The following is a 21,048-nucleotide window of genomic DNA, read 5'->3' as shown; positions in this document are numbered from 1 at the left end:
TGTTTGTGTTTGTCCATGATTGAAGTTGTTTTTGACTTTTTGTGAGTAATTTAGATTGAAAACAGTGAAAACATTTTTTGTTGTTTTTAAATTTCGAAATTTCATGGTCAAACATGTTTGGTACGGAATTCAACTCCAAAAAAAAGCGAAAAAGTTTCATGGCCATTCGCTTGAATTTCTCCAATTGAATAGGTCCAAATAAAGCAAGAATAATTCGTGCATCAGCAATCATAAGTTCAAATTGCTTATAGAAGCCAGCTCTAATCCATTTTCAAACATAGAAGAGCAAGAACAAACTTCTCTTCATACAATTTCTGTCAAGAAGCCTAGTTTAAAAGTCTGAAATCAGCATAATCTACTAAAAGGTTTTTGAGGGAAATCACTTACAGATAAAGGCAAATAAGAACTAGATAGCCAGAAACAAAAGTATATATGATGCTTTAGATCATAAGTTTTATACTGATTTCTTCTTCTCAGCGTTCATGAGTTAACTCTCGCTGCTGAACTGGTCCTGTGACCCTTCAATTCCACCCAAAATTTCATTGCACTTGTGTAAAAGGTTAGCCAGCTGAAGTGACAAATCTGAACTGTTAATGGCACTGAGATTTTGTTGATAATGACTCTTCCATCCCTCATCCATGGAATATTTCGCATTAATGGCCACAACAGTCTCGTCCAGACTGCCAACTTTGTGCTTATACTCAATACTAGAAGAAAGAGGACTTGAAGAACACAAGATTTCAGAAAGGACCACTTGACAGTTTTCAGAACCAATATTGACTTTTACAGATGTGTCAACCTCTGTATAGTCACAAACTATGGAGTTAGTATCGGTGTTACCTTTGAGAAATGCCTCTACATCAGACCTGCATTTTGAATTTTCCTTGGATAATAACTTCATCTCAGTATCGGATTGTAAAGGCAACTCCTGGAATGACATATGATGTGGTTCATCTTTAAAAGATTGAATGTCATCAAAAGTTTCTCCCACCAACTTTTCTGAACCATCAAAGTCTGTTAAGTGGTAGTTCACGTCAGAATTGAACAAGGTTTTACTTTTGACTGCATAGTCATATGCAGCCTGAGCATTAGACTTGTACATAAATACAATTTGACAAGTTGCTGATCCCCACGAGATATGGAGAGCTGATTCATCAAATGGCCCAAAACATGCAAACTTGGCTTTTAATTCTGAAGCAGTTGGAAGCATGGTTTGAGGAGAGAACTTTATTACCAGCATTGTTGGCTCAGCTTTCCTTTCAGGCTCCTCAGTGAACTTCTTTTCAGACTGCACTAACAATGTTGACTGGATGTTCACATCATCCCCATGGGGTGTCAAAAATTTGTGGTCACCATACTTCTTTGTCATATGCAAGGACTTCAAGCCCCTCAACTCTTCTTTCCTAGTCATATGTTTGTCTTGGCATTTCAAGAGTGTCCGCTTTTGGTTAGCCTTCTCATGTTCTTCTGGACAATAACTCTCTTGGTAAGAAGTTGATCGAAATTGCTTCAAATGCTTAAATGCACCAGTAGCATTTCCTAGTTCTGTTCCATAGTCATTAAGCTTGTTGTGTTTCTCACTTTTGCAACAATAAATTCCAACAATTTCTTCACCTGATTTTGTTTCTAGATGGTCAAAGAAGGCATCCTTTTGGAACTTGCCTTTACAACCCTGGTCATCTGGTGGAGACTCTTTCCTCCTCTTCCTTTTAGTTTCTCCTTTACGTGACTTTTTGGAGCAATCCCCTTTATATTTAAAAGATTTTCCCCCGTCTTTCGATACAGATGCATCAAAAGGAAGGGTGTGTAAACAAATAAATCAGTGTATTCTCTATTTAATTATGAAATACTAGTGTATAGTCTAGCATAAGAAATAGGCAATAGAATGCACGATAAATCTGTAGAAACAAACATTTGTCCAATTGAGTGAGCACTTAGGAGGAAACAACAAAACAAACTGAACATGAGTCTGAATTTTCGGACAATACAGTGCTGGAAAAGATGAGAGCACAAACAGGTATGGTGCATGCACACTATTTTACCTTGTGAAGTAGTGGATTCAAGACACCTAGGAAAGACATGTTAATCCACAATTAGATTATTTTCCTGATAGAATGGCAGCAACATTTGTTGGCTTTTGTCCAGATATTGGTCTTACTTTCAAATGATTGACAGAACAAGCACATCAAAGTTTATAGCTCACCATTATACATAGTTCGCCTTCTTTTAACATCCACTTTTTGCTTCAGAAAAATTCTATTTGTAAGGACAATAAAAAATGCAACGCCTACCCAAGCTTGATTAAATCTATGCGATTATACTCTAGATGTAGCCTGTAGGTGACCTATTTAGTCAATTGAATTTTCTCAGGTGATGCAATTAAAAAGAGGATTTGTTCCTGACATAAAAAAAAAAAACTACAATGGTCTAGAAGACAAATCATGCCAGAGGAAATATTGATTGATACCTGTAAATTGATTTCCTTCTTTCGAAAATTCTACAGGATCCTCCGATCTTGAGGCTTTCACTCCAAATGCTATGGTCTCATCACCTTTTTCAAATTCGTCAAATGCCTGATCATAGGTCTTATCATTCTCTTCAAAAACCATTTTTCGGTAAGCAGTAACGTTTTTACTGTTAATTATCCTATAAATATTCTGCAAAGATCTTGGAGACATGGCCAACTTCTTTACAAATGAAAACATCACATGTGGCCGGAAACCATCTCTAGATTTTTTAATCTGCTTTGATGAATAAATGGTCCCAGGTGTATACCCGCTCACATCAACTTTATAAAGTCCTTCAATTCTTGTAGGCTGAAAATTACCCTGGCAGAAGCAAGTCAAGCCAAGTACTGCTCTCTTTTTCAGCTCATCAATAGCTTCTTCAACTGCCATGATGAAACTTTGAATTTTTGACTTGTTTGATTTCTCGTCAAAATGAGGTTCAAAAGGGATAATTTGATTATGATCAAGCCATGCATAACTATAATCACCATAAAAGGCGACAAGAACTGAACCATCTCTCTTGGCATGGCATTGTGGAGAAGGTATTAGACTCTCGTCGTATATTTGTCCTGGCCACCAGGGATGAGACATTACCTTTCCCCAAACAAGGTCTCCAACGCTAAATATATTATTTGATTCTCCTTCTTTTAAGGAAGTTAGCATCTCCAAGGTAGTAGTACCTTCATCTGACTTAAGTGGTGATGGTTTAAATTTATCAAGGCCATCCCTCATACTAGTTTGCTGATTTTCTTGAGCATATAATTCCTCTTTCTTGACACTAATTGGCGAGATCAAATTGTCAACACCAGCAATATGGACCTCACCACCAGCCACCAATTTGGTAATATCATACTTATCAAGTCCAACACCACAACTTCTACCATTAAAACCTCTAAACTCAACCTGACTGCACATATCTATAGAGCTAGGTCCTAATCCTTTTGATTTGTCACTTCCCATTTTCAGTGAACTACAGTGAAACAAAGAATTAGAACTTACCATCCTTGTTCAAATAACATATATGGATAAAGTTAGTAAAGTGGTTTAGAGAAGAAGAAAATCAAAACCCTTTAAAACAAGAGTCACAATCTCCCAAAACACCTTTAGTTTCTTTCACAAATCCATGATCACAAAAATATGAAAAATAACCCTTACTTGCATTCAGGTCTAACCAAAGACATTCCTGAAGAATATATGCTCAAATAAATAAGAAATACACAACACACACACACACAGACAATTATAACTTCACCAAAATGCAAGACTAAGATATACCCACACAAGAAAGCTACATAATCACATTACAGAACTGGATAAACTAAACCCCTAAGACCCAATTTAGTAGCACTTTCATTGTAATCTTTTTCTGACAATAAAATAGCAAAAAACATCAGATTTACAACTAAGAAAAACCCTTAATCCGAATTCTAGAGCACTTCCAATATAATGTAGTTTTTCTTCCTCAGACATCATTAATAAAAATAAGAATAAAATTCTAAATAACAGACACATAAGAGCTTTCCAAAGGAAAGGACATTAGGCATTTGCAGAACAAGAAGAACACCGATACTATATATATACATATAAAAGGAGAATTAAAAATCAAAGCAAGAGGTGGGTCAAAAACAGCAGAAAAAGACCCCCAACAAGCTTAGATAGCTTAATAGAAGCAAAATTTGGCAATCATAGAAGCAACCATCAAAATTATTTCTCAAATAATTCATGTTATAGTATAAGCAAGATGGGAAACCCCCCACCAAAAAAAAAAAAAAAGGGCCACACACCTTTGGAACTGCAAGCATTTAACACTAGTCTTGTTAAATAATGGCTGATTTTTTATAGAGACGAAGATGCATGCACATTTATGTGTATATGAAAAGGGAGAGAGATGAAGGGGTGAGTCGAATATGGCACGACTAGCAATGTTTTTTTTTTTTTTTTTTGGCAGTCTGCTCTGTTATGCGTACTACTATTGCATTGCCAGTCTTGAGTTGCTCTTTTTTTGTTGGTACTACTCCCAGTCAGTGTGGCACCATCTCATTCATTCTCATAATATTTGTACACTAACTTGTAACCTTTACTTTGCTTTTTCACTGAAGTTTGTAAAACACATTTCGATATAAAAATGGTGAAATTTGATATATATAAAAATGATATTTATAAATTAGAATTGTATTTAAATATGAATATAAATTGCAGTTAAAAATTGTGAAAATATAGCTTTTCTAATGTTTTTTCTTTTGAATTTCAAAAATTACAACAATTCAATTTTAAGCAATTTTCTAGAATAATATTCGGGAAACGTGAAAGATACCAATGGATAAAAAAGAGCTTTCGTGGGTGATTTTTATAGCATCAGCCACCAAGCCATTTTCATTTATTGTAATAGATTACATATCAATCTAAAAGACGTGTTGAGTTGATGTAGTAGGGTATCTCATAAGGTAGATGTGCTCCTATAAGTGTATTTGGTGGCAAATAATAAGTGATTGTTTAGACAATTAAATTTATCCATCACACTAGGACTTAGTTATTAACAAGCTACTTATTTAACTATTAATTTTCGTAACGTGTTGAATGTTTATTTTTTATTTTTATTAAAAAAATTGTATAGCAAACATAATAAATCAAAAAAGTATTTTGAAAGCCATGTTATTTAAGAAAATATTTGTGGTTATAATACAACGACATCATCTAAAATTTTGTTTAAAGGAGGACAAGAAGCCACCAAAAAAAGTTAAAAAGGAAGAATAGTCCGTTTTAATCCTTGAATTAGTGCTCAGTTCTATTTATTATTCTTATAATATTTAATTACACACATTCAATTTTTCTTAATTTAATTATGTAATTTTGGTCCCTAAAATTAACAATTATCAATGTCGAAAGAAATATTGTTAAAAAAATAAATGAGATGAAAAATCAAACACATGATTGCCATGAAAGTTGTCAAAGAAACGAGTGCCGATTCATATCGGATTAAATAAATTAATTTTATTTGAGTTTGGTTTGATTTGATTTTATATTTTTTTTAAATTGATAATATTTAATTTGTTTTTGTTTTTGTTTTTGTTAAAAAAAAAATCAAAGAAATAACTGAACTGAAACGACAAATTATATACATATATTTTATAATTATACATACATAATATATATTTTTTATAAATAATTTTAAATATCTTATAGGGAAAAGGGTCAAAAATGCCCTTAAACTATTTGAAATGAATAAAAATGTCTTCCATTTATAGATTGGTCAAAAAATGTCCTTACCGTCAATAATTTGGTCCAAAAATACTCTTATTGTAATTTAATGGATCAAAATGCCCTTTTTTAAATAAATATATTATTTATTTTCTTTTTGAACACATTTTTTTCCTAATAATAATTATATTTATTAGAAAATGTTTATTCTATTTCAATTACAAAAAAAATCAAAAATTAAAAATATTTCTTATTTTATTATAAATATTTTCTATCGTTATTTGAATAAAAATTAATGATAGATTTATTATGATATAATATATATGACATATATTATCCGTTAAAACTTAGAGAACATGAAATTATTCTATTTTAATTGATAAAATGAGAGTACGAAGAATAAAATAATTTCCTACATTTTTATTACTTAAAGTGGTTTCAAAAAGAAAAAAAACGAGAATAGAATTTCTTAAAAGTAGTATTTTTATAAGGAACAAGATTTGCTTTTAAATATATATATATATATATATATATATTTATTCGAAAAGGGCATTTTGACCCATTTTGTAATAATAGAGCATTTTTGACCCATTAAATAACAATAAGGGCATTTCTGGACCAAAATATTGACATCAAGGATATTTTTGGATCAAACTATAAATAGAGGATATTTTTGTTCATTTCAAATAATTTAAGAGCATTTTTGACCCTTTTCCCTATCTTACATATATTTTCAACAAATTTTGGGATAATAGTGAAATTTAAAGCACAATGGATGGGCCATATGAAATCAATTATAAATTATGTATTTTAGTCAAATCATGCATAATGCAGTAAAAAAAATGCATAATGAAGTAGAATATATCAATTGAATCATAATAAAAAGGATCATGAAGATTTGACATAAACCCTATTGAATTGAATGAAATAGAGCTTGATAGATAGACCACTCTCCGGGTTTTGTTTTATAACACTTATTTCTCTTGTGGTTTACAGTATTACGCTTATCTTTCTTGTTTTGATTTTTTGGTAACCATTCTTCAAATCTATTTAAAATAAATATAAATTAATTACGATTTGACAAGTTTGCCCTTATTTATATTAATTTCTCCATTAATATGCATATTATCAAAAATTAACTTATTTAATAAATACTTTTAAAATAAATCAATACTATAATATATTATATATAGATACATGTATTTTTTTAATTAACAAATAAAAATTAAAGATCTTTGCAAAGTAAAGTGAACTAATTCACGGTAATTCACTATTTTCACCAAAAAAAATGAAGAGAAATTGAACAAACGCGTGGAAGTTTGGATAGAAGATGACTTTCCATTCTTCAGGATTAGAATAATGTTTATTTATGTTGGTTTATTTTTAAAATATTTATTAAATAGTTTATTTTTATAATATGAAGAAATTAATATAAAGAAGGGTAAATATGTCAAATTATGATTAATTTATATTTATTTTTAGTAGATTTAAAGAATGGTGACAAAAAAATCAAAATAAGAAGGTAGGCGTAATATCATAAATCACAAGGGAGGTGGGTGTTATAGAGCGAAATCTGAAGGAAAGTCTCTGAAATTATCCCTAAAATTTATTTATGAAAGCAAAATCGCCCAAAACGAGAACATTTATCTTATTAATGTCATGTATATGAGTGTGTATGGCGTTCTTGGAAGGATTAGGAATGTTACCCCCTCTTCCTTGTGTAGGCCAAGTGGTGAATTTTGAACCTTTATTTATAGTAAAATACAATGATCAAAAGTTTTGTAATATCAACTGTTCTAACTATTTTTTTTTAATGAATTGTTGTCTTTCTTTTTAATTTTGAATGAATTAATAACTGAATAACCAAACCAAACCAAACTGAACCGAAAACGATAGCAACCAAACCGACAAATGTATATTATATTTGGTTTGATTTGGTTTTAATAATTTAAAACCTAGTTAATGATTTGGTTTTGATTTTAACTAATAACAGACTCAAATCGACTTGTGAACACCCCTAGATGCACTATATCATCACTATATAATAGTAACAATAATATATCTAGTATACGTAATTTCACAAATAAATATGAAAAAAATAATATACATGTAGATCTTAACCGTATCTTAAGAAATAGAGAGATGGATTCCGACAAATCCAAATTATCACTATTATTATGTAAATTCTTATCAAATATTGTTTTAGTTGTGTGATTTATGGCTATTTCCGGGGAAGGCCACAAAATATGGTGAACGTTGGGGTTATTAGAAAAGAGGAGTTGCTTCCATGGCAGTTCGAGTTTCTTAAATACTTCACTTTCCTTTAGTTTCAAACTTTTACGGATTAATATTGAATATTTAAATTAATTGAAAATTAAATATTACCCATTTGTTATCAATTATTTATATCATAGCGAATTTTAGATTTTTTTTCGGAGAAAAGTTGAAAATCTAAATTTAAGATCAAATTAGTTTTCCTCTATAAGTAAATAAATTTTGTGCATTATAAATAACACCTCAAGTGAAATAAGGAGTCTTTTTTTTTCTTTGTTATATTCTTCTTATTTTATAATTTGGTAACACAATTAAAATAATGCGAGAACTTAAATAAAAATAAAAATAATAATTATAAATTATTTTTGCCCCAAGGAAAAATCAGAGTATTTTCTTCTCCTCTCCTTTTCCTTTTTGCCCTTTTCATCTATACAACACCACTATGAAATCCAACTTTTAGCTTTTTGCCTCCCTACCCCAACCCTTTCCACCCATTAGCTCATAATTTTTTTTGGTATAACGATTTATAATTTATGATGATAAGAATAATTTAAATTAATTTTTAAAATTATTTTTATTGGAAACTAGTAATTAATTTCATGGTCTCAATAGTGTTTATATTAAATTAGAACTCAAGAACCTATAATTCAAAATTTATTTTCTAAGGGAAAAGGAGAAGACTATTATGCAAGTGGTGGATGTCACCATCTAAGTAGGACCCACCCAATTTGCATTTGTCAAAATTGGCAACGGATTGCTATTCCATCTTGCCTATATAATAGGCACAATTATGTGCAATTGAAAGGATATGAGAAGAAAGACATATAGAGATCAGGCTATTTTCTCTTCTGCTTCTTTTGTTATTCTCTCCGAGTTAATATTTCTTAAATTGCTCAACTAGTTTATTTTACAACAAGTTACCAGCGCAAGGCTCCGGCTAATTTTTCAAGGTAACAAAAGTGGTAAGAATTTTATTTAATTTTATTTTTATAAAATGGCAAATATTTTCAAAATTGAATTTACTGCTCTTGATATCTCTGAAAAAAGCTACTCATCATGGGCACTTGATGCCAAAATTCATTTAGAATCAATGGGTCTGGCAGACACCATTAAAGATGACTATATGGCATCCAATCAAGACCGTGCTAAAGCCATGATATTTCTCCGTCACCATCTTGACGAGGGGCTAAAATTACAATATCTTACATTAAAAGACCCCCTTAAATTGTGGAAAAATTTAAAAGAAAGATATGACCACCTGAAGTTGGTCATGCTTCCACAAGATCGTCATGATTGGCTAAATCTGAGATTAATGGATTTCAAAAATATAACTGAATATAATTCTGCTTTATTTAGAATTATAACTCAGTTAAATTTATGCGGAGAAGAGATCACTGAGCAAGATAAACTTGAAAAGACATACTCCACATTTCCACCCGCGAATATGCTCCTGCAGCAGCAATATCGTGAAAAAGAATTTAAAAAATATTCTGAATTACTTTCTCACCTTCTTATTGCTGAAAGACATAATGAACTATTAATGAAAAATCATGATAGTCGGCCAGTTGGTTCTTTGCCACTCCCTGAAGTGAATCAGGCAAATTCTAACCAACGAGAAAGAGGCCATGACCCCAGTCGTGGTCGTGGTCGTAGTCAAAGAAGAAATTTTAATCATGATACTCGGCTGACACCGAAAAATAACCAGCAATATAAAAGGCAGGGTAAAAAGCCAGAAGCTTTACCGAAGAATAATTCAGAAACAATATGTCATAGATGTGGAGGTGTGGGGCACTGATCGCGGATTTTCCGGTCATCAAAACGCTTGGTTCAGCTATATCAGGCATCGTTAAAGAGGGCAGAAAATAATCCAGAGACAAATTTTATCTCTGAGGACAATATTGAGCCCATGCATCTGGATGTAGCTGATTTCTTTAATTTTCCAGAAGTAAATATGAATGTTGATAAGCCCGATAATATTTAAATAATTCTCTTTGTTGTTTTATGTATTAAATATTATGTTTGTATTTTTCTAGCTCAATGTAATGAAATAAAACTTTGTATAATAAATTAGGTATTAATTATAATATTTACTTTCTTTCTTTTTGAAGAAAAATATGGAAATGCCTCAAATTTTATTTGGATCAATGATCAATCAAGAAGATATTTGTGTAATTGATAGTGGAACAACCCATGCTATATTTAAAGACGAGAAATATTTTTCCAATTTACTTAGAAGAAAAGCTAATGTTACTACAATTTCTGGTAATTCAAAAATGATAGAAGGCTCCGGAAGAGCTACTATAATTCTGCCTAAGGGGACAAAAATTGTTATAGAAGATGCACTATTTTCTTCTAAATCCCCAAGAAACTTGTTAAGTTTTAAAGATATCCGCAGAAATGGATATCATGTTGAGACATTAAATAAAATGAATATTGAATATCTTGGTATAACCAAGAGTGTCTCAGGCCAGAAATATATTTTGGAAAAATTACCAACTCTGTCATCTGGCCTATATTATGCAAAAATTAGTGCAATTGAAGCAAATATGATCGTAAACCAGAAGTTTACTGATCCAAATATATTTGTGCTATGGCATGATCGAATAGGTCATCCCGGATCAATAATGATGAGACGAATTCTTGAAAATTCAACTGGACATCCATTAAAGAATCAGAAGATTCTTACAAATGATGAATTTTCATGTGCTGCTTACTATCAAGGCAAATTAATTGCCAGACCATCGACCCTGAAGGTTGGCATCGAATCTCCTGCCTTTTTAGAACGTATACATGGAGATATATGTGGACCTATTCATCCACCTAGTGGATTGTTTAGATATTTTATGGTCCTAATAGATGCATCATCTAGATGGTCTCATGTGTGCCTGTTATCATCTCTCAACCTGGCATTTGCGAAGTTGTTAGCACAAATAATAAGATTGAGAGCGCAATTCCCAGATTATCCAATTAAGGCCATTCGCCTTGATAATGCTGGAGAATTTACATTCCAAGCATTTAATGATTATTGCTTATCAATTGGGATAAAAATTGAACATCCTGTTGCTCATGTTCATACTCAAAATGGCCTTGCAGAGTCATTTATAAAGCACCTACAATTGATAGCAAGACCTCTACTAATGAAAACAAAATTGCCAATTACTGTTTGGGGTCATGCTATTTTACATGCAGCAGCACTTATACGTCTAAGACCGACACATTATAATAAATACTCTCCATCGCAATTAGTATTTGGTCATGAACCAAATATAACCCATTTAAGAATTTTTGGTTGTGCGGTATATGTGCCTGTAGCACCACCACAACGTACAAAAATGGGCCCTCAACGAAGGTTGGGCATATATGTTGGGTTTAACTCACCCTCCATAATACGATACCTTGAACCATTGACTGGAGATTTATTCACTGCTCGATTTGCAGATTGTCGGTTTGATGAAATAATTTTCCCGCCATTAGAGGGAGAGAAAAAGGAATCCGAAAAAGAAAAAGAAATTGCGTGGAAAGTTTCATCACTATCACATTTTGATCCACGTACCCGCATATGTGAACAGGAGGTCCAGAAGATCATCCACTTGTAGAAAATAGCAAATCAAATGCCCGATGCATTTACTGATTTAAACGGATAACTAAGTCACATATCCCTGCAGTGAATGTACCTATCCGGATTGATGTCCCAAAAGGACCATCTACAAGTATCATAGCTTCTGAATCCCAAACACGCCAGAAGCGTGGTAGACCGTTGGGTTCAAAGGATAAAAATCCTAGAAAGAGAAGCGTAAGAAATAATAAAGATGGTACTACAATAGAACCTCCTGAAGAAGGTCAAGATTTGAGTAATCCTGATATTCCTGAAGAAATCAGTGAACCCGAGACTCAAGTAAATGAAGAACTTTCAATAAATTCTTTCGGTGATGAGATGAATTTAGATCAATCGAAAATTATGGTGGATAATGTTTATGCATATAATGTTGCAATTAACCTCATGCAAGATAGTGAAAGTCTTGAGCCTAAATCCGTCGAAGAATGTCGACGTAGATGTGATTGGCCAGAATGGCAAAAGGCAATTCAATCAGAAATAGACTCACTTGCTAAACGTGAGGTTTTTGGACCTGTAGTCCAAACCCGTGAAGGTGTAAAACCAGTTGGCTATAAATGAGTTTTTGTTAGAAAACGAAATGAGAGAAATGAAATTATAAGATATAAGGCACGCCTTGTTGCACAAAGATTCTCTCAAAGACCCGGAGTCAATTATGAAGAAACATATTCACCAGTTATGGATGGAATAACTTTTCGATATCTCATTAGTTTAGCTGTACATAAAAATCTTGAAATACATCTAATGGATGTAGTTACAGCTTACCTTTATGGTTCACTTGATAATGAAATTTACATGAAAATTCCAGATGGATTAAAATTGCCCGAAGCATGTAAAAAGTCTCGGAAAATATACTCAATAAAACTGCAAAGATCATTATATGGTTTAAAACAATCAGGGCGTATGTGGTATAATCGCCTCAGTGAGTACTTGATAAATGAAGGCTATATAAATGATGTCATTTGTCCATGTGTTTTTATTAAGAAAACGGAATCAGAGTTTGTTATACTCGCCGTTTATGTTGATGACATAAATCTCATTGGAACCCCTGAAGAGGTCCAAAAGGCAATTGAATATCTAAAGAAAGAATTTGAAATGAAAGACCTTGGAAAGACAAAACTTTGTCTAGGTCTGCAAATTGAACATTTAGCAGACGGAGTTTTTGTCCATCAATCTGCCTACACTGAGAAAATCTTAAAAAGATTTTACATGGACAAAACACATCCATTAAGTACTCCAATGATTGTTCGATCACTTAAAGTGGAAAAAGATCAATTTCGACCTTCAGGAGAAGATGAAGAAATTCTTGGTCCTAAAGTACCATATCTCAGTGCTATTGGTGCACTTATGTATCTTGCTAACGCAACTAGGCCTGATATAACATTTTCTGTTAATTTGCTAGCAAGGTATAGTTCATCCCCAACGCGAAGGCATTGGAATGGTATCAAACATATTTTGCGATACCTGAAGGGTACTATTGATATGGGTTTGTTTTATACTAACAAAGGTTGCGCAGACCTTATTGGTTATGTAGATGCAGGTTATTTATCAGACCCACATAAAGCTCGATCTCAGACAGGTTATCTGTTTACACACAGAGGGACTGCTATATCATGGCGATCTACAAAACAGTCCATTGTTGCTACTTCTTCAAATCATGCTGAAATAATAGCAATTCATGAAGCAAGTAGAGAATGTGTGTGGTTGATATCGATGATACAATTCATCAAAGAAAGATGTGGTCTGGAAAATAATGTTATAATACCCACAATTATATTCGAAGACAATGCCGCGTGCATAACTCAATTAAAATGTGGCTTCATAAAAGGAGACAGAACGAAACATATTTCACCAAAATTATTCTTCACACATGATCTTTAGAAGAATGGTGATATTGATGTACAACAAGTTCGTTCAAGTGATAATCTTGCAGATTTATTCACAAAAGCATTACCAACATCAATTTTTGAGAAGCTAAGATATAAGGTTGGAATGCGTCGTCTCCAAAATATAAAATGAAGTTTTCATCAGGGGGAGTAAAATGCGTGCTGCACTCTTTTTTCCTTAACCATGGTTTTGTCCTACTGGATTTTCCTGGTAAGGTTTTTAATGAGGCAGTATTCAAGGCGTATTAACAGATATGTGTACTCTTTTTCTTAACTGAGTTTTTTTTTTGAGGTTTTATAGAGGCACCATATCCATGGATGTTTACGATAAATATGTATATTTTTTTTGGACATTCAAGGGGGAGTATTATGCAAGTGGTGGATGTCACCATCTAAGTGGGACCCACCCAATTTGCATTTGTCAAAATTGGCAACGGATTGCTATTCCATCTTGCCTATATAATAGGCACAATTATGTGCAATTGAAAGGATATGAGAAGAAAGACATATAGAGATCAGACTATTTTCTCTTCTGCTTCTTTTGTTATTCTCTCCGAGTTAATATTTCTTAAATTGCTCAACTAGTTTATTTTACAACAAAGACAAGTTTTTCAGTTCTAGATTTGAACTAGAAAAAGTTCCTATAAGTAAGGTTTTCTTAACCTAAAAAATCAATAAGTTTTCTAAACATAATTGCTGATCAAAAAGAGTTTCAAGACACTTTGAATGGTACTCCTCAAATTAAATTTCAGCAAGTTTATAAATATTTATATATGATTTATGTGTTTTAGGATAAACATATATATTATCTATTATTCATAAAGCTGAGTGAATATGTTTTCCAACAATATATATTAGTACTAATTATACAGAGGAAGACTACAATTCTAAAAGGTACTGCAAAAGCCACCAATAAGTGAGATATTTTCTTTTATTAATTGGTCACCAAGAAGCCAACAGAAAAAGGGAATGGGAAGCAAGAATAGTCCGTTTCAATCTTTGAATTGGTGCTCTGTTCTATTTATTATTCTTATAATTCTAATATTTGATCGCACACATTTAACCTTTCTTAATTTAGTTGTGTAATTTTGATCCCTAAAATTAACAGTTGCTCAATGGTCTAGAGAAATATTGTTCAAAAAAATAAATCAAACACATGGTTGCCATGAAAGTTACGGATTCTTTATCATATGAAGTGCTATATCATAACCATATATCAATTTATCAACAATATATTTAGAATTTTACAAATAAAATATTAAAAATAAGTCAATTCAAATAGAATATAAGCTGAAAACAGCTTAAGTCAATCCAAATAGAATATAAGCTATTCAAATAGAATATAAGCTGAAAACAGCTTATAAACTAATCCAAACTGCGTCATAAATGTCTGTTACTAGATTTGGCTGTAAGTTAAATAAAAATTAAAGTGTGAAAAAAAAGAGAGACTATTTTCTTCCTCCCTTTTTTTTTTTGCTTTACATGTAAACAGCACCGCCCTTAAATCCAACTTTTAGCCCTTCGCCTCCCCGGGAAAACTTCTTCTTCTTCTTCTCCACCATTCCAAGAAGTTTCCCGGGTCACCGCTGCCTAGTCTTGCTTTTTGCAGCGACAAAAGAATTTGATCTTTGAAATCTTCAATGAGGCCTTTTCTCTTCCTCTTCCACTTTTCTCCTCTCAGGTATTATTAATTAGAAATCCATATATCATATATGGTTCCATATTTTGTCTTTATAAGGTTAATTAGGCTTTTTGTACATTTAGAGATCCTCTCTCCATAATTGTGATTTGTCTTAACCCTATTCTTTGCTTCCTTTTTCTATGTATAGGTCAGTATATTCTTGTTTTTTCTTCCCTTAATACCTGTGGATGTTATAGAATATGTATATCACCCCATATTGCTATTTGTGGTTTCTTTACCTTTGTTGGCTTTTGGGTTTCAGTGGGATTCCACTGGGTATGTTGTTGTTGCTGTTGAATTCCTTTTTTTTTTTTTTTGAAATTTCTTTTGGTTTTGCAGATAGTTGCTGTGGCCATCAGGAGAGATGGAAGAGACGGGACAGCTTAAAAGAGCTTTTATAGATGCTACGGCTGGTGCAATTTCTGGTGGTATATCCAGGACTGTAACGTCACCTCTTGATGTTCTTAAAATCAGATTCCAGGTAATACATTCTTGTATATGTTTACCGCATCCAGCCCCATTCGAGGTGTTGTAGTAGTAGTTGTTGTTATTGTTATTGTGCTAAGCATTTGTTCAAATACTGGTAATAATAGCATAATATTGCCTGAAAATCTAATCAGCTTAATGATTAAGACCACCAATAATCATAAAAGGATGAGTCATCTTTCTAACATTGTTATGAATTTAATTGGATATCCTTAACTGCTTTCTTTATTAGTTGTAGTTAAAAGTAAAACAGTTGGGGAGGACAAACAGTTTTACAATTGGTTCAGCCCATTAGAACTAGGCCTGTATATTGACTTTTTCAAGTTCTCTCACGGTGCTATCTTTGTTACCACAGTGATGCTTTTGATTTCTCTATAAAAGGCAGTCAGAACAACATTTTCCGATTTCATATATGCAAACTTTAGCTTAATTACATCAGGAATATTTGTGATTGTAGAGATATCCTACTTTTCTCAGCCTTGGCCTGATCATTTGTTGAATCTCTAATTCTTGCTGTAGGATGATTTGCATGCATGTGCAATAGAGAACCCTCAAACATTCCACTAATTAAGACCAACACTTGCACTTTTACATGTAGAGGCCATAAACAGCAAAACCCTCAATTAGTTTATAGTATATTCTTCAACAAACTTCCCTCCATAAAAGAGTAGTTGGTGTTTAGTCTCTATGGTGCTGAATCCAGCTTTCTTATGCTCCTTTGACAGTTTTTCTTCGCTGCTCCATTTTCATCAGACCTCCTTATTGGGATAACTGATAACATAAAAATTGCCTTGATCTTCTCTGCATATCAAGTATAATTGTACATTGAGAGCTCCTTACCAAAAAACAAAAGGTGCAAAGAGAGCCTGACGTTTTTGATATATTCTTATCTTTTTACAGGTTCAACTGGAGCCCACTACCCAGTGGGCCTTGCTTACAAGACCTGTATATGGCAATTCAAAATATAAGGGGATGCTGCAAGCCAGTAAAGACATACTCAGAGAAGAAGGTTTACCGGTATACTTCCTATCATATTGATGACTTTTTAGGAATCTAATAATTATTTGATGCATGTGCTGATGAGAGTTTTTGAGACTTGGATATATTACTAATTATGCTTCGTCGGATTATTTTTTTTGCACTAAAATAAATTTGAAAATCTACTCTCTTTTGTTGCTTGTAAAATATTTAGTCCTTAAAACAAGGCATGCACTCTATGACTTCTTGTTGTCAAAATTCCTAGTTGCGGGTAGATCCTTAATTTACTATACATGTTGCCCTCCCCATTTTTCTACTCAGTTGATGAAAACTTTTGTGGTGTTATCAAATCCCGGTACGAGTGATGGGTCGGTGGGTTTGTCTAATTGTTGAGTTCAAGCTTGTGGCTCCTTCCTTCCATAATAATTCTCTCTTTCCAATTGATGCACTTTATAGAAAACTCACACTAAATTACCCAAAAAAAGGCCGCTGATGGGGTTACTGATTCTGTTTCGTCCATGATGTATATTTATGGTGTTAATCTCTTTTTGCCTCAGAAGATAACTAAAGTTTGATGTTTCTGTGTGCCAACAATTTTGTCCTCCTTGTCTTCACATATTTAAGTTTACTTGTTTGTATATGGGGAGCAGGGCAAGAGATGTTTCTACTTATTAGTTTTAATGATTTTGACGATGGCATCTTTTGAAATTCAGCACAGTTTCTCAAATTTATTCTGTTTCCTTGCACTCATGACAGGGATTTTGGCGGGGTAACGTTCCTGCTTTACTGATGGTTATGCCATACACTGCAATACAATTTGCGGTGTTGCATAAATTGAAAACTTTTGCTAGTGGCTCTTCAAAGTCAGGTCTGTATAGTAGTCTGACCTACTTGGGTAGATTAGTAAGATTTTATTCATAGTTCTCCCCTTTTCTCCTCTGTCACAAGTTGTACAGCTTTTACACCATGTGTGCTTTTATAATATGACTACATAAAGAAGTTTTATCTAGTCTAAGTTCAGTACGGAAATTTGGTTTACATATTTAGCTGTTCAAAGATGTCTTTAAGTAAAGCTATTTTGTGCTCCCCTCAAGTAAGCATCAATGTCTGATGGCATTCTTTTCTATGATGCAGAGGATCACGTTAACTTGAGCCCTTATCTTTCTTACCTCAGTGGAGCATTGGCAGGCTGTGCAGCTACTGTTGGTTCTTATCCGTTTGATCTTTTGAGAACCATTTTAGCTTCTCAAGGAGAGCCAAAAGTACGCATCACTTCTCGTGATATGTGACTTTAGTATAACCTCTGTTGCATGTGATACAAACTGTGCTCATACATGTGGAACCATGTCTCTCACAATGCAAATCATGTTTGTATTGGGTAAATTTGACAAACTTGTTTCTATAAAAAAGGGATAAGATTGACAAATTCACCTTCACCTCTAGTTACATGTAGTGTTTTCACTCAAATTATATATAGACGTAGTGGATTGATTGGTCACTGTCATGTCGAAAGAAACAATCGAATAAGAATATAGTCTTGGATGGATAGTATCGATTGTGGTCCTCGGTTGTCAAGGCATTCATATGGGAGAAAATACACAACTTACTGTCCATCTGAATGTTTTTGACACCATTATTTGAATACATTGATATTGGACGCTTGAATATACAGAATCCATTTTGTAATAACTTCTTTACTTGATGTAAAAGAATGCAATGCCATTGTCTTCATTGTTTCCCCATACGCTTGTTTTAGTGATTACAATTAACATGATGTTCATCCTACTTGATGTAATTATTGAGTTTGCACTTCAGCCATGGTTGGTTGGGGACATTGCTTATTCATTCATCATTTGATTTAACTTAATGAGTTTACCTAAAATTGCATGGCTAGGTCATAGATGATAAAGTAGTGATCACAAATTCACGTTTAGTGGTTTTTTTTACGGAAGAAAAAGTCAAGTGAGAATAAGTATAACACTTCAAATTCTGTTGTATTACCATTTTATATGCTATTTCTGCAGTTATGTTAACTAGGTTTCGTGGGACTTATGTGGTATGCTAACTAACAGGTTTATCCAAACATGAGGGCTGCATGTGTTGATATATTCAGAACTCGTGGCATTCGAGGACTGTATTCTGGATTGACACCTACTCTTGTTGAGATTGTTCCTTATGCTGGTTTGCAATTTGGGACTTATGATACATTCAAACGCTGGATGATGGTAAACACGTACCCTTTCATAGAGTCTCTCACTTGCCATGTTTGATACTGTTGACTGTTGTGTGGGCCATTGAGGATAATGTACTGAAGTGGTTGTATGCTGTTCTATTGGATTTATGACTTGGTATGATCTTTGCAGATGAGAAAACTTTAAAGGAAACACTTCTAAATTCATAGACGACATTTATGTGCATAAGCTGTTAAATTATGAGAGATGCTTTTACTGTCATACTAAATACACAAAAAAGTACTCCATATGTCCTAAGAGTTTTCCCAGATTTGATGTCCAAAAGGTTAAGCTAGGCTTAGGTCAAAGCTACTTAATGCTAGATTTATTTAAAAAGTGATGAAATAGAAGAAACAATGACGTACATGGGAAGTATTATGATGTAGAAAGTTATGATTTTCTTATGTGCATAAATTTATCTAAAATTACATTTTTCCGAAATCCAAGTACTTTGCAAAGTCAACTGCACAAGTTTTGGGTCAGGGAGAGTGGTATATGCATTTGTAGACACCAATTGAGCATGACATCAATGTTCTTAGGTGAATCCTATTCCGTTCTATGGAAGTCCTATCCCTGAATCATTCTGAGGATTAGAGTGACTGATTTTATTTAACCATTGTGTTCTTGAATCATTTTAGCTTTGCTAAGAATTTTTAACCACCCTAGCAGTTTGTGCATTTTACACTGGTTTATTTTTCTTGAAAAAATCCCACCTAAATTCGCAGCACTATTCTGGAGATTGCTGAGACATGTATTTATGTGTCAAAAGCTTACACACATACACTTACAGTTTCATTTGATTATTAACTTCTTATTGTTGTACCGTGAGAATATGCTTTTGCCACCAATTTTTACTAAAGTTAAATTTAGCAAGTGTTCTCAATTTGATCTCACACAATATGGATTTATATTTGTAGGCCTGGAATCATCTTAGATCTTCTAATGCTATCCATGGTGATGAACACGTGTCAAGCTTCCAGCTTTTCATCTGCGGTTTAGCTGCTGGGACATGTGCGAAAGCCGTCTGTCATCCTCTCGATGTTGTTAAGAAGAGGTTCCAGGTAGATTTCGCTTTCAGTTGATTCTCTATCTTGGTATAGTCCGAAATACCAAAAAATAAAGGTTATTAATATTTTAAGAACAGCCTGTACAGGTCTGCTTTTTTATCCCTAAGTGGGCTTCTTAGTGCTCTTTTGGTTTAAAACAAATTCAGGAAATGCCTGTTATTTCTTTAGAAGAGAACAATAGTTATCTTGTTCTCCAGGTCCAGTTGTTTGTTTTTCGGGGGGGGGGGGGGGACAATGGTTCTTAATTGTTCTTGTTAAAGATTTTCAGCTTGGTTTGGGGCAAAAACATCTTTTATTGGTTCAATTGTCTTTTTGAAGTAATTACTGTTTTTTAGAAAATATTGTTTCAAACACACATCGAGATAGCGAAATCATATGCAAGTTTGTGACAACAGTTAATGTTGCAACCATATACCTTGCAGATTGAAGGACTACAAAGACATCCAAGGTATGGAGCTCGACTGCAGCCTCGCGCCTACAAGAATATGTATGATGGCCTCAAGCGGATCTTAATCGAGGAGGGTTGGGCCGGACTTTACAAAGGGATTGCCCCCTCAGTTATTAAAGCTGCACCTGCAGGTGCTGTGACATTTGTTGCTTACGAGTATACATCAGACTGGTTAGAGTCCAAATTGACTTGAAGCATGCAGAGCACTTTTTCTTACTTCCTCGGTGGTGGTGGCAACTGGAAAGGGCCTGATAATTTTAAGCTTTTGTTTATTTTTTGTCATTCTTTCTCCTTATATCTTAAGAAGTAAAAATTGGGGCCATAATTGACACTTCTTGTAAGATGGGGAGTATGATAGGTTTTATTCAGTTGAATTACGTCTTTTTGTCTGAAAAGACACTGAACTCCTCTAATTGGTGACCACAATTTCTCATGCCTTGACAATATCAGAGGTTTCATGGAAGCTTTTGATGTTTTTTTTTGCTTCTTTTGGATCTCCCTTAGATGGTTTTTAACTGATTCACTCTATGAGGCGATGGTAAATAATGCTGGAGCCATTCATTGAGACAGTCTGCCTTCGATTAAATTTCTTGTTTACTAGGTAGTATGTAGTGGCTTAAACTATTTCATGTAGAAGCACAAAAAATATAAAGGGTGAGAGATCTAAGGGAGGGGTAAA

General features: G+C 33.3%; 2 protein-coding genes across 5 annotated transcripts; one reads left to right on the top strand and one right to left on the bottom strand.

Moving 5' to 3' along the window:
• Positions 1 to 245: 245 nt before the first annotated feature.
• Positions 246 to 4,512, bottom strand: LOC129887283 (PWWP domain-containing protein 1-like). Of its 2 annotated transcripts, XM_055962325.1 has the most exons (3): positions 4,292 to 4,512; positions 2,468 to 3,477; positions 246 to 1,773 (listed from the first exon to the last, which is right to left on the bottom strand). In XM_055962325.1, the coding sequence occupies exons 2-3, from the start codon at positions 3,465 to 3,467 to the stop codon at positions 488 to 490; spliced, it is 2,286 nt and encodes a 761-aa protein (XP_055818300.1). In that variant the 5' UTR covers positions 3,468 to 3,477; positions 4,292 to 4,512; the 3' UTR covers positions 246 to 487. The 2 variants fall into 2 exon arrangements, with proteins under 2 accessions (XP_055818300.1, XP_055818299.1); XM_055962324.1 differs by lacking the exon at positions 4,292 to 4,512 and having other exon boundaries at positions 2,468 to 3,591.
• Positions 4,513 to 14,095: 9,583 nt separating this feature from the next.
• Positions 14,096 to 20,934, top strand: LOC129887281 (mitochondrial thiamine diphosphate carrier 2-like). 3 transcript variants are annotated; one of them, XM_055962321.1, is made up of 8 exons: positions 14,096 to 14,207; positions 15,499 to 15,640; positions 16,546 to 16,662; positions 17,380 to 17,491; positions 17,758 to 17,885; positions 18,696 to 18,848; positions 19,772 to 19,915; positions 20,344 to 20,934. In XM_055962321.1, exons 2-8 carry the CDS (start codon positions 15,524 to 15,526, stop codon positions 20,560 to 20,562), a joined length of 990 nt encoding a protein of 329 aa, XP_055818296.1. In that variant the 5' UTR covers positions 14,096 to 14,207; positions 15,499 to 15,523; the 3' UTR covers positions 20,563 to 20,934. The 3 variants fall into 3 exon arrangements, with proteins under 3 accessions (XP_055818296.1, XP_055818295.1, XP_055818297.1); XM_055962320.1 differs by lacking the exon at positions 14,096 to 14,207 and adding an exon at positions 14,909 to 15,159; XM_055962322.1 differs by lacking the exon at positions 14,096 to 14,207 and adding an exon at positions 15,249 to 15,307.
• The last annotated feature ends 114 nt before the right edge of the window (positions 20,935 to 21,048 follow it).

The sequence above is a fragment of the Solanum dulcamara genome, chromosome 4, assembly GCF_947179165.1.
Source record: "Solanum dulcamara chromosome 4, daSolDulc1.2, whole genome shotgun sequence".
In the NCBI taxonomy this organism is placed as follows: Eukaryota; Viridiplantae; Streptophyta; class Magnoliopsida; order Solanales; family Solanaceae; genus Solanum; species Solanum dulcamara.
The sequence above is the reverse complement of the archived record's forward strand: the minus strand, read 5'-3'. Positions and strand labels throughout refer to the sequence as shown.